The 14,589-nt window shown below is 42.9% G+C and overlaps 1 protein-coding gene across 1 annotated transcript in view; it reads left to right on the top strand.

Annotated features, from left to right (window-relative positions):
- RtcB (RtcB RNA ligase) overlaps positions 1 to 14,589 on the top strand; it is a 144,139-nt gene that overhangs the window by 48,654 nt on the left and 80,896 nt on the right. The window contains exon 6 of the mRNA XM_080277926.1: positions 8,159 to 8,265. Coding sequence (XP_080134052.1) covers positions 8,159 to 8,265 — 107 coding nt within the window. The remainder of the gene's footprint in view (positions 1 to 8,158; positions 8,266 to 14,589) is intronic.

The following is a 14,589-nucleotide window of genomic DNA, read 5'->3' as shown; positions in this document are numbered from 1 at the left end:
ATTTTCGCGCACAAATTTTGGGTTTGGGACAATATTTTGAACTTTGAATTTCCTGCACCGCCCGCCCGCAACCCACCGCCATCTTGAATGACGTCATGTCAACACTCTGTCCACCCATTCCCTCCATTGTGTACGAGCGTGCTAGCTCCATTGTGTTGGATTCTCACGGTTCAGTGGCCTCTACTATACCTGGTAGTGTGGGGAAAGGGCCTGGTGGTGTGGGGGGAGAGCCTGGTGGTGTGGGGGGAGGGCCGGGAGGCAGTGGTGGTGATAAAAAGTGGCCGGGACATTCAAAGTCGGGAGGAAAGGCCAAGGCTAAAAGAGAGTATCGTGTTGGAGTGAAGAAACGGCAGTATAATAATGAAATGAAAAGGAAGATAGTTGAGCACATGGACAAGGGCACAAAAAACAGTGAAATCTGCTGTATATTTAACATCCCAGAATCGACAGTGTGTAGTATGAGGAAACAGCATGGTGGTAGCGAGGCAGCAAGAGGTGGCGCCAATACGTCTGGCGTGGCTAAATAAGCCCGCCATGCGCTTCGGATACTTACCCCCAACATCCATTAAACACCTCAACCTGGTCTCTGTGGTATGTTTCTCCTCACATAATGTGTACTGTACAGTTTTTATTGTTTGTATCTCACAGTGCAATGTACAATAGTGATTTGATGTACTGTATTGCAAGTGAAAATGAAAATCTGATGTTACTTTAGGATAACCGGGAACCAATTAGCCTTTTTGCCATAAAGACAATGCCCCAATTTTCGCTAATTCCACTTTCGCGCATTATTTTTGGACCCAATTAGGCGCGAAAATTGGTGCCCCACTGTATATATATATATATATATATATATATATATACACTATATATATATATATATATATATACACTATATATATATATATATATATATACACTATATATATATATATATATATATATATATATATACACTATATATATATATATATATATATATATATATATATATATATATATATATATACACTATATATATATATATATATATATATATACACTAAATATATATATATATATATACACTATATATATATATATATATATATATATACACTATATATATACATATATATATATATATATATATATATATATATATATATATATATACAATATATATATATATGTATATATATATATATATATATATATATATATATATATATATATATATATATATATATACACTATATATATATATATATATATATATATATATATATATACACTATATATATATATATATATATATATATATATATATACACTATATATATATATATATGTATATATATATATATATATATATATATATATATACACAATTGGAAGACATGGAAGGTGTGTGTAGGATATTTACAGAAGAAATATGTGCAGCATGTGATGTGGTGTGTGGGACAAAGAGAAGACGGAGGGGGGTGCAAGGAACAGCGTGGTGGACTGAAGAGGTGAGACAGGCTGTGGCACAAAAGAAGAAAGCATACAATGAATGGATGAGAAATAGGGGCGTGGAAGAAGCTGAGAGGCGGAAGAGAGAGTTATACTGTAGAAAGAAAAAGAGAGGTGAAAAGATTAGTAAGAGAGAGTAAGAAGAGAGTGGATGAGGAATTTGGAAGGAATTTGAGTGTAAAGTGGAGGGACTGTAAGAAAATGTTCTGGAAAGAGGTGAAAAGAGTAAGACAGGGTGGAAGTGAAGTTAGCAGGGGATTGAAAGATAAAAATGGTAGATTACTAGTGGAGAAGGGAGAAAAAGTGAGCAGATGGAGAGAAGACTTTAAGGAATTGGTGAATGTAGAGGATGGAAGTAATGCGAGTATAAGTGGCTGGGGAATGGCTGGGAGAAGGAGGGAGGTGAGAAGACAGGAAGAAATCAGTAGGATAGAAGTTGTGGAAGCAATGAAGAGAGTTAAATCGGGGAAAGCCCCAGGAATTGATGAAGTGTGTGGTGAAATGCTGAAGCATGGGGGAGAGATAGTAGTAGAATGGATGTGAAAGATGTGCAGATTGGCCTGGGAGGAAGGTAGAGCCCGGAGGATTGGAAGTCAGGTATAATTATTCCCTTGTACAAAGAAAAAGGGGAAAAAGAAGTGTGTGGTAATCATAGGGGCATTTGTCTTCTTAGTATAATAGGAAAAGTGTATGGTAGGATACTTACTGACAGAGTTAGAGAAAGAACAGAGAAATTAGTTGGAGAAGAACAGGGAGGCTTTAGGAAGGGAAGAGGTTGTGTAGATCAGATATTCATTCTTAGATCTTTAGTGGAAAACTTTCTAGACAAGGGAAAGAATTTGTATGCGGCTTTCATGGATTTGGAGAAAGCATATGACAGGGTGGATAGACAAGGATTGTGGAAAGTGTTAAGAATATATGGAGTAGATGGGAAGTTGTTGAATGCTGTGAAGAGTATGTACGATGGTGCGAAGGCTGCAGTGCGTGTGGATGGTGAACTAAGTGAATTTTTCTCTTTGAAAGTTGGGTTGAAACAGGGATGTGTCATGTCTCCATGGTTGTTCAATCTGTACATGGATGGGGTAATAAAAGAGGTACAGGGTAGGGTGGTGGATGTTGGAGTGGCCCTGGTGGGAGGGGATGGTGTTTGGAAGCTCCCTGTTCTGTTGTTTGCAGATGATTCTGTGTTGTTGAGTGAAGACGAAGGGGAGCTGCAAGGCTTGGTGGATGAGTTTGGGAGAGTGTGTAAGAAACGGAATCTAAAGGTGAGAATAGGGAAGAGTAAAGTGATGGTCTTTGAGAGAGGTGAAGTCAGTGAATGTACAGCGAGGTTGGATGGTGAGGAATTGGAAAATGTGAGTCCTGTACGTTTAAGTACTTGGGTAGTGTGATGAGTAAGGATGGAGGTTTGGAGGGTGAAGTGCTTGAAAGGGTACAGCAGGGAAGAATGGTTGCTGGTTCTTTGAAAGCAGTGATAAGAAACAGGGAAGTGAGCATGGAAGTGAAAAAGTTACTACATGACAGTATTGTGATACCAACTCTAATGTACGGAAGTGAAGCTTGGACGTTGTTGGAAGGACACAAGTCAAGAGTGAGAGCAGTGGAAATGAGTTATTTAAGAGGAGCCTGTGGAGTCACATGGAGAGACAGGCTGACGAATGAGGATATAAAGGAGCGTTGTGGTGTTGATGTGGATGTGATAGGAAGCATTATGAGAAACACACTGAGGTGGTTTGGCCATGTGGAGAGGATGGAGGGTGAAAGACTGACGAAGAGAGTGTATGTGAGTGAGGTGGAGGGGGGAAGAGGGAGGGGGAGGCCAAGGATGAGATGGAGGGATGGGGTGGAGAGGTATATGAGAGAGGGGGGTGTGAGTTGGGAGCAGGGCAGTGAAATGGCGGGGGACAGGGCTACTTGGAGGCGATTTGTTTGTGGCCACCCCAAACGGGATTGAGGCGTCTGGCAATAGATATATATATACATATATATATATATACAAGTTATCCCTTAATTCACACGAACTTTTTTCACGCGATTTCGGTTATCCACGAATTTTTCGTACAATAATTAAAACAAAATTATAGTATTCAAATAAGTAATTTCAGTATACAAGAGAAATAAATAAGATATAAAAAATGCCTACCTGCTGCTTGTGTGCACACATATATGTATGTGTTCTTACCTAATTGTATCTTTACAGGAATGAGTCAAGCTCGTACTGTCCCGTGTCTTAAACCATATTTATCGTACATATCCTTAAATTTGTAAATTGTTTTGGCACACACTATTTCATTCGGTAGTGGATTCCATTGATCAATTGCTCTGTTTGGGAAACTGAATTTCCAGGTAATCTAGGAAATTGATTGACGCAATGACCGACGATTCTGACAATTGATGATGCGCTGCCTGAAAGCACGCACTTCCTCAACAAGTCCCAAGGGCCCCATCTCCCTGTCGCAGTCCGGGTGTTCCAGGTAGTCTAGGACGAACTCTAGATGTTCCCGGAGTGCGCTCAGCTTGGGGATGGCTGGAGTAGTGTCCTGCTGAGAGGAGTCCGCATCATCGTCGCCTTCCTCGTCGGAATCTTCAAGCTCGATACTGACACCTGCAACTGAAGACGCGATCTCGATATCAGACAATGTCTGATACCCAGGATCGCCCTTGTCGTTATCCAACCACTCACGAACATCGTCCACATCAACATCGTCGCCGTGCATACGTAGCCGTGCATGGGAAGTCATCCACGTCAAACCCTAGAAAATCGTACTCCACATCCGTTCCGAGAAGCAGATGAGACCAACCATTTTCCAGAGTCATCACAGGGACTTCCTTCCATGCACTAGCCCAGTTGTACAGTGCAGACTTGATGTTGTAGTGGCGAAGGTTTTCCAAAGTCCGCTGGCCTCGTGTGTCCCGTCCCTCCCTGCGCTCGTCCTCGTCCTCGAGAACAACCATCACCTCATCCAGGAACTTCTGTCGGTATAGGCGCTTTGTTGCCACGATCACTCCTTGGTCCATTGGTTGGATGAGAGCAGTCGTATTAGGTGGCATAAACATGCACCTAATCCGGCCATTCTCAGCCACCAAGTCCTTGTCGCACGGGTGGGCAGGTGCATTGTCGAGGAGAAGGAGGGCCTTTACCTGGTCGCGCGGGATTCCCAGTGTCTTCGTCTGGTAATTGATGACCTCCTTGACGAAGTGGCGGTGGAACCAGTCTTTGAAGATCACGCCTGTAAACCATGCCTTCAAAGAATGATACCAGACGACAGGAAGGACATCCATCACCCCACGAAGATACCGAGGCTGCTTTGCACGGCCAACAACAACGGGCTTAAGCCGGTGCATGCTGTTAGCATTGGCACAACACAAAGCAGATATCCGTTCCTTGGAGAGCTTGCGGCCAGGTACACGCTTCTCTGTCTCCTCGGCTAGAGTGTTTGTTGGCAGCGAGCGATAGAATAGACCAGTTTCGTCAGCGTTGTAGACTTGACCGAGAGTGAGGCCCTCCCTGTCGATCAAGCCCTTCACCTTGTGCCGAAACTCGTCAACTCCATCCTCGTTAGCGTCCAAAGCTTCGCCATGAGCTTTACGGTTGGTAAGGCCTTGCCGTAACTTGAACGCAAAGAGCCAACCCTCTGATTCCTTGAAGTCTAGGGCGTCGTGAAGCCTGGCGAACTTCTCAGCAGCAGCCTTTAGCTCCGTTCCACGTACCATCACACCAGCAGCACATTGCTGTCGATACCAAATCAACATGGAGCGGTCGATTTCAGCAAACTTGGGAGTAAACATCACCTTCCTCTCCACGTTGCGTTTGCTTCTTGACAAGAAGTCAGCTGTGTACTGCATGAGTTTGTCTCGGGATCTCTTAATATCGAACAAAGTAGATCGGGCCAGGTTGAACTCGCGGAGGATGCGGGAAGAAGACCACCCCGCATCTGCTTTCACCAATATCTCCCGTTTCTTCTCCAGAGTCAACATCACTCTCTTCCTTTTCTCAGGTGGCGGTGCCATCATCACACACACTAAGAGGAGGCCCGAGAGCAGCAGGAGTGCCTGCAGCTGGTAAGGCACCACCACAAAAGCGAGCACGTGGGCAGCCATAACGACGAGCGTGCACTCGCAGCGAGAGACAGGCGGAAAGTGGGGAGGATGCAGCGGCGCTCTATCGGACATCAGAGGAATGACGCGCCACAACAATGCTCTCCTGCGCCACGCGCGGCAAGTTCAAATTACGGGTGGGGATTCCCCCCCCCAGACCATTTTGAGAATATTGGATCCCGGGACGATTATGTCTGGTTAGTGGGGATGTTCGGATATTAGAGTGATTACTGTGTACTTCCAAAATTTTCTCAGTACCTCAATGGCTTTAGGAATGGAAGTGCACATGTTCTGTTAATATACTATCCCTATTTACTTTACTATTTGATTGACTACTGTCCTCATCTTATTCTGTATGTGTGCATATTTTATTACTGATTCATTTCTGTATGCATCACTGTTAACAATTACACAATAATGCTTTTAAGTGGGGGTATTGATTATGGGTTCAGTCATGTAGCATTGAGAGTTAGCATAGGTTGCTAGATTTGGGTGCGCATTGTCAGTAGGTTGGCTTGACTGTTGCCTTCAAAGATATAGCAGAAAGTACCTCAAAATACTGGAAAAGTTTACCAAAATTTGAGAAATAGGAATAGAGGTTGGCTGAATTAGTACATGAACCCCTAAAGTACAATGACTGATGATTGTCAGTTTGCAGGTTTGCCACGTAGAGTCCTATGACTGACGATTGTAGCAGGTCTGTCAAAAACTGCCAGGCACAAAGCCAGCTCCTTTTATGATGTAAATGGTTTCTACCCAGTCAGAACTAGGAGTTGAGGTGATGGGAAGGAAGATCCCGCCCCCTCACCAGGTCTGTGGGGGGTACCCCCCACCAGCCACGTCTCCACCTACCCCTGGCTGATTGGATACAGCCAGCTGTATCCCCTCCCACCCAAACTACTCACCAATATCACAGCTACATCATGGGGGGATGTCACATGCCTGCTCACCCGCCTCCTCCTCCACCTCCCTCCACCTTCCCTTTATATCAAATAATGTGGCAGTTTCCTTACTATGAACGCTTTGTGTGTGTTTCCTCCTGCCATAATACCCCCCATACCACCTCCCCCACTTTGGGGGTGTCTCATCCCCCCTCACTCCCACCAGAGACCCGCCTCCCCATCACCACCCACCTCCCTCCCTATCCTTTGTCCTAAATATGATGTGGTAATTTCCATGCTATGAGTGGCCTCTGTCCATTCTGACTTTTTTTTTTTTTTTATGCTGATTCTTGCACCTAGTTTCATAAATAGAAATATATGTTACATTAATTTCATTGGTTTTGGTGAGGTTCTTTAAAAAAGAAAATAGGTTTCTGCCATTTTTTTTTTTTTTTTTTTTTTTTTTTTTTCCCCATGCTGACTTTTTTTTTTTTTTAATGTGTCCAACTCTGGGGATAGGCTTTACAGCCTGCTGCCAAGGCCCAGTAGTCCTTCTACATACCATACATCTCAACATATCACCACTTTGGTGCTAACACCCACCGTCCATATTGAACACATGCTAGGGCTGTCTCATACAAGACTGGTGTATTGGTATTAGCGGGGGTATTTTTATGACTTGTCAGCGGGTTTTCTGGTAGATCAGTAAAGTCTGATTTAATGAAATTCAAATCCTTAACCCCTTACATGCCGGTTGACGTGTATAACTGTCATGATTTGGGACGCGGAACAATGCCGGTTGACGTGTATAGTTGCAAGCGTCTTCCCGCCACCTTTTGAACTTTAACTTATCCTTACTTATCGACGGGACCACCTGGAGACGTGGAGATACTTTCACTTGAAAGAGGAAGAGTTGGTGAGTCTTATGTGTCATTAATTTTTTCTCTAGCTATTATATATAGTTTAGCAGATATTAGGGTTTGAAATAAGGGTATTTTTTTCCATCATGGATATCCTCTGTAGGGAGGAGCGTGTGACCTTGGAAAACCCCCGGCATGTAGGGGTTAAACTGTTCCCTACCCCAGCGGGGATTTGAACATGGGTCCAGTAGGACTGCAGGCCATCTCTTTATCGACTGAGCCACCGCCTCCCCTAGTTTCATCAGTAGAAACATATTTTACATTCATTTACTTGATTTTGGTAAGGTTCTTTAGTGAAAATTAGGTTTCTGCTGATATTTTCCTGTTTCCTCTCCCACCACGAGGGGGGACTTTTATAATCTCTGGCAGGCAGTTTTGTGGTAACCATTAGACATAGGGGACTGAGATTGGCATTTTTGAGGTGTAAATTCAAGCTCTTCAAATCTGTGTGGAAAAATTTTACCTTGGTAAAACTTGAAAAATCAACCTCGAATTACAGCTGGGGTTGAGTGCTTCAGAAAAATGCAGTCTTTAGGGGTTAAATCGAGCATTTACTCTATATGTTTAAGTGGTTAGATGAGGCTTAGGAAAGTTAAGTGTCACTAGTTCATTGTCATCATTATTGACATCATCATCCCTTCTGCGAATGCTCTGATAGGAAATGGCAGCAGATTTGCATATTTCAGTCTGAATGATTTAATGTATGTAACGTAGTTAATGGGTACAATTTCTTGTTGATATTGTGATGTTACTTTTGTATTGCAGGGTACATCTGGGCAGAAGACAAGGAGCATTGTGAGGAGTACGGCCGCATGGCTCAAGCTGACCCTGCCAAAGTGTCCATGAGAGCCAAGAAGAGGGGCCTTCCTCAGGTGAGTTCTTGGCTACTCACCTCCATATGTCCATTAGATGGATCAATTTGTGAATTGTTCCTTGTAGTTAATCTGTTGGTTACTATAAAAAAGTGAGTTTTACGCCAGGTATCCCTTTTTATGGATAAGGGCTAAGGCGTTGCCCCTGGATAGAGGACTTTGGTTTGGAGCGTGTAGCATTTTATGACCGGATGCCCTTCCTGATGTCTACCAATGACCCTTGGGTGGATTCGATCCTCCGACCATACAGTCAGAGCGGAGCGCTCTAACCCACTGAGCCACGGCTGCTACAAGTAAAAGAAATAATAACAGCCAATCTCTATGTTACTTCTTTTGGGGCAGAGGGAGGCTGAGGCTAGCAAAGCTGGGAACGCTACTAATAAAAAGTAGTGGCACTCCCATTCTCGTTACTAGCTCGAAAAAGTAGTGGCGTTACTGGTTTCGCTACTTGATAAGAAATGTAGCAGTGCACCAGCTACCGCTACTTTGGTTAAGAAAAAGGTACACGAAGGAAAGGTTAACAAAAATCTGTGATGTAGCAATACACTATATACTGTTTTGACAATATTAGCCAGTGTGAGTGATTATGTTGTGTTCCGGTAATGTCAGTATATACTTATACTGAAAAAAAAAAAAAATTATATATCATATATATGTCGGTGTCACTTTAATGAAGCTTAGAGCCTAAAGTACAGGAAAAAGGTATTTACTGTATAATGTAATGAATGTTCATTTACATTGTTACCTAGTGTACCTACTGAAAGTTACATACGTAAATAAAAGGCAAAAAAATGTGGCCTACCATTGATACATATTATACAGATTTATTATATTTTCAATGATACCTATTTAAGATATGTACAAAAACGAAAGTAAAAATGAGCTGGTGCTTTCTTTTAAAGGCTATTTATACAGTAGCAATGTTTTTTTTCATTACATGAAACTGAAAGTTACATACTGTTACGAAATAATATCGTAGTGAGTGGGAATTAGTTTGAAAGAGAGAGTTGGGGAGAGAGCGGGAGTTAGAGACGGGGATAGGTAGGTGTTTGTGTGTGTGTGTGTGTGTGTGTGTGTGTGCGCTGCTCGCCAAGCTGCCAGTTACGTAATTTAAATGATCGATCGTTAACTAGCAAAGTCCTGTCTAATTATTGCACATTACTATTAAATAATAATTAATAAATTACTGCTGTAATGTAGAACAAACATCATTGACGGAATTGACTAAAGTATTATTTTTTGTCGTTAATAAATACAACAAACCATCAGCATATCTGTATGTACTCACCGACTCTGGACCTGTATTCATCGCGTGAGTAGCGAGGAGCGCAGTAACGCACGAGTACAGCCAAAAAGTGGTGGCGCTTTCAGTTCCGCTACTGGCTAAAAAAAGTAATGCCGTTACCACCATTGCTATTAATATAGTAGCGGCGCTACTAATAGCGGCAATATTCCCAGCTTTGGAGGCTAGGGTACCATAGCCCAGATGTTGAAATGTCCCTAGTGAGATAGGTTAGGGTATAGATACTACCTGTACAGCGATCCCTTGGTTTCAGTGGTTTTTGTTATCATTGCTCGTCCAAGGTCTTCTTTGTTCCACCACTCACGGCCCTACCCTCGATGTTCACTCTTTTCACTGTCTGCACGCACCTGTCGTCCTTCATCGTCTCCATATGCCTAAACTATCTCATTCTACTCCTCCTCCATCATAGCACTCAAGTCCTATCCTTCCTCTGACCTTCAGTCATAAACCTAGCCCCCCCAGGTCTCACATTCAAGGATGCACTACAGATCCATCTAATCATTGTCATTTCTGTAGGTCAGAGCTTGTGATTATCCTTTTCCTTTACTGCCCAAGTCTCACTGCCATACAGCATTTCACTCCTAACACATGCCACATACAAAGATCCTTTAGCATGGAGGAAGCCCTCTCAGTGTCAGGAGAGACAGCAGCTCCCAGAATTTCTTTCAACTGCTGTATACCCTAGCCACAGAGCTAGCTTCAGCCCCAACTGCAGCACATTACACGTCCCCCAAATAGTAAAACTCCTCCATGCACTTGAGACTCACCAGCAAGATTAACCCTTTCACGTCTAACAATCTCTGCATGTTATCCCCCACACACCTCACACGAAATCAGCATTACCTTGCAGTCTACTTCTAATTCCACTACATCTCTTATGCACCCACTTATCACACATACTGCACAAGATGGAGTTACTTCTCATGTACTTGTGGCAAACTACTAATGGCCACTTCTCTGCTTTGACTGTACCACCACCAGCCCTTGATATCATCACTTATTTTATTCGCATTTACTGTCAAACCCTTGTGCCCCATTCTGTTTCTCCACTTCCTAAATCTTTCCTGTGCCTTCCTTACATTCTCTGCAATCAACACCAAGTTATCAGCATACGTCTCATATGGGAGTGCATTTCTGAAGTCACATGAGAAAGCTTCAAGCACCTGACAAACAATAAAGGACTCAAGACTGTCCCCTGATGCATCCCAACATTCACAGAAAGCTCATCGCTCAAATCTCTGTTCACTCTCACCAGGGTGTGAGCACTCACATACATAGCCATAACCATTCTAACCAGCCACTCCTCAGTGCCAGGCTTTCTCATTGCCCACTTCACCACTTCTCTAGGGATTCTGTCAGAGGCCTGCTCCAAAAGAACAGAAACAAAGTTCAGCTCCCTTTTCTTTCCTATATATTTTTCTTGAAGCTGTCAGACAGTGAGTATGGCTTCACTGGTCTCTTTGTTTAGCATTAACCCAAACTGCATCTCAAATCACATATAACGAATCACATATAACAATCGCCAACACATACATTCCCCCCAGTCATCCCCCACAATCCCACACAATTACTCTCCACAAATACACCACATCACTAACATACCCAACATCATCCTGCGTGGTAATTTCAACGCCAAGACGTCGGCCTGGCATGTAAACAATCCTGACACAGACAGAGGGCTGGTACAACAATCCCAGACAGATCATCTTTTCATACTGAATAAAGCTTATGACAGAATAGATAGGAAAGGTATGTGGAAGGTATTAAGAAAATATGGAGTGGAGGGGAAATTGTTGAGTGCTGTGAAGAGTATGTACGAGGGAGCTAGGGCTACGGTGCGAGTGGATGGTGAGCTGAGTGAGTTCTTTGATCTCAATGTGGGACTGAAACAGGGGTGTGTAATGTCTCCATGGCTGTTTAATATATATATGGATGGGGTCGTAAAGGAGGTACAAGGTGGGGCAGTGGATGTGGGGGTGGCCCTAATGAATGAGGGTGAGATTTGGAAGCTTCCAGTGTTGCTGTTTGCTGATGATACAGTATTGTTGAGTGAAGATGAATGGGAGTTGCAAGGTTTGGTGAATGAATTTGGGACAGTGTGTAGGAGGAGGAAGCTGAAAGTTAATGTAAACAAAAGTAAAGTTATGGTGTTTGAGAGGAATGAAGTCACAGAGTGTGCAGTGAGGTTGGATGGTGAGGATATGGAGAATGTGAGTGCATTCAAGTACTTGGGTAGTGTGATGAGTAAGGATGGAACTTTGGGGGATGAAGTACGTGAAAGGGTACAGCAGGGAAGGAAGGTTGTTGGCACACTGAAAGCAGTGATGAGAAATAGGGAGGTGAGTATGGAAGTTAAGAAGTCACTGCATGATGGTATTGTGATCCCTACCCTGACGTATGGAAGTGAGGCGTGGACCTTGCAAGAGGGGAACAAGTCAAGAATGAGAGCAGTGGAAATGAGTTACTTGAGAGGAGCATGTGGAGTGACATGGAGGGACAGGTTGACGAATGAAGAAGTGAAGGAACGTTGTGGGGTAGATGTGGATGTGGTTGAAAAGATTAGGAGAAATACACTGAGGTGGTTTGGACATGTGGAGAGAATGGAGAATGAAAGACTGACTAAGAGGGTGTATGTAGGTGAGGTGGAGGGAGGGAGAGGGAGGGGTAGACCGAGGATGAGGTGGAGGGATGGAGTTGAGAGGTATATGAGGGAGGGGGGGGTGAGTTGGGGGGAGGGGAGTCAAATGGTGGGTGACAGAGCGACTTGGAGGCGTTTTGTCTGCAGCCACCCTTTGCGGGATTAGGGCGTCGGGCTATAGATAGATAGATAGATAGATAGAATATACCCAAATCCCACACCAAACCCTCTTCCTCCCATCATCCCCAGACATCACCTGTTCCCCAAACCTTGCCCCCAGAACATCCTGGAGAGTAGTCAAAACCCTTGGATCTGATCACCTCCCAGTCATCATCACTACCATAACCAGGATCACCCCAGCTGGCCACAGACACACATACACTATAGCCTGTTTCATGGAAGAAAAGAAATTGCCGTTCGGCAACCCTCTTCCAAACTGTCCGATTTCATGCATTCTTGTTGTGAGTAGCTAAATAATGTACAGTGATGTTAAGAACTGTCTAAAATATCAAACTTACAGTAAGCATGGGTGAAGCGTTTAACATCATTACTTACAATTTGCGAGGTTGTAGGGAGCATAAGCCTACTGTAGGTGTGGTCATGTGTGAGCATCGTTGAGTCAGTCAGGCTGACTCGCATTTCCGCTGCAATCTGTCATCTGAGGAACTTCGTGGCGCCAGCATACTTATTATCATCTATGTCATTGTTTCATTCTCAGTAATTGTTAAAAAATACTATAAAAGGTTAAGTCTACCTTCTCTTAATGTATTATGCAATAACATGATACTGGGAGATGTCTGTGTCATTATTTAATAAGTCATGTGTTCTGCACTACTTTATTACATGCATGACAACTGTCAGGCACCCCATGAAATTTAAATGTGTATGCTTAGCTTTTCTTTATTTCATCAGCTGACTGCTAACACTTATGTTACATTCATGTTTGTGTTTAAAAAAAGCTAAATATATTTTATTCTATTGTTTTTCAGTTAAGGCTGCTGTCTTTAACATCACTGTACTGTATATTATTTAGCTACTCACAACAAGAATGCACGAAATCGGACAGTTTGGAAGTGTGTTGCCGAACAGCAATTTCTTTTCTCCTGTGAAATAGGCTATAATTATAGGAAAGCCAGCTGGGAGGCCTTCACAACTGAAACAGAACAACATTTCAAAACATTAAACAGTGCACCCATCACAAACATCAACACCACTGTGCACACTTTCAATACAATTATACAAAACGTAGACAAAAGACATATCCCTAGTGGCAACTGAAAGACACGCAACCCCAACTTCACACCAGAAATTAAAGACCTCATCAGACAGCGGGACACACTATGACACTCCCCAACACCCCATACACAAGACTCTATACAACAAATACAAGAACTTAACACCCAAATAAACAATAAAATATCAGAACAGCAAACACTAAACTGAAATAATCATCTCCAAACACTTGACCACAAAACAAACACCAGTAAACTCTGCAAGACACTAAACAGCATCACACTCTCCAACAGCAACACTACACTCTCACATGCCGCCATCACAACAACAGACACCATACCTTCAAACAAATAACAAGCAAACACTTTCATCAATCACTTTTCACAAGTCAGCCATCTAAACCCCCATCCCGAAGACCGACGTATCATCCGACGTAAGAGACAGTTCCCCACAGACCCAGACTACGCACCGTTCACTTACAACCAGACGAATCACATCATTAGCAACCTTAAGCACTCATTTGCCTGTGAACCAGACAGCATAAGCAGCATTCAGTTTAACCCCTTAACCGCGGGGCGTCACTTTCATGACGCGGTTGCAGTAGATCATACCACTGGGCGTCACTTTTGCGATTCTGTGTTACTTTGAATTTCCCGGGCTTTGAAGTGGTTGCTTGTATCATCTGTCAGTACTGCCAGTGTCTAACAATAGTCAGTGCTGCTATTGTCATCTGTACTCCCATCCATGGTTGACAATTTAGCCATTTCTCCCCGTTCTTGACTCCCCTCCCTACTTCCCCTCCATACCCTCTCCTCCCGCCTGCCCCAGCTGCGCCACGCTAGGCAAATCTTGCCTGGATTTTTCCACTCATTTCATGCATTTGAATGAGCCCTATGCCTTATTCTTATACAAAATATTGTATATAAAAAAGAAAAAAGGTAATTGATAGTGCCATACACCTGAAATTGGCTAATAATCACCTGGCAACATCCCTTGTGCACTCGTTTGCTAATTTTCTTGTTTATTTCCCCTTGAAATATGCTGTATGACCTGTTCTTATAATAAAAATATATATAAGAAAGGAAGGGAGAAAACTAAGTGATATTTACATTCAACTGGAACCACCTAATTTATTATGTCTATCTATCTA

This window comes from Coenobita brevimanus, chromosome 71, assembly GCF_032717465.1.
Source record: "Coenobita brevimanus isolate Jiangsu-jjx chromosome 71, ASM3271746v2, whole genome shotgun sequence".
Classification (NCBI taxonomy): domain Eukaryota; kingdom Metazoa; phylum Arthropoda; class Malacostraca; order Decapoda; family Coenobitidae; genus Coenobita; species Coenobita brevimanus.
Note: the sequence above shows the minus strand (reverse complement) of the source record. Positions and strands in the feature narration are given on the sequence as shown.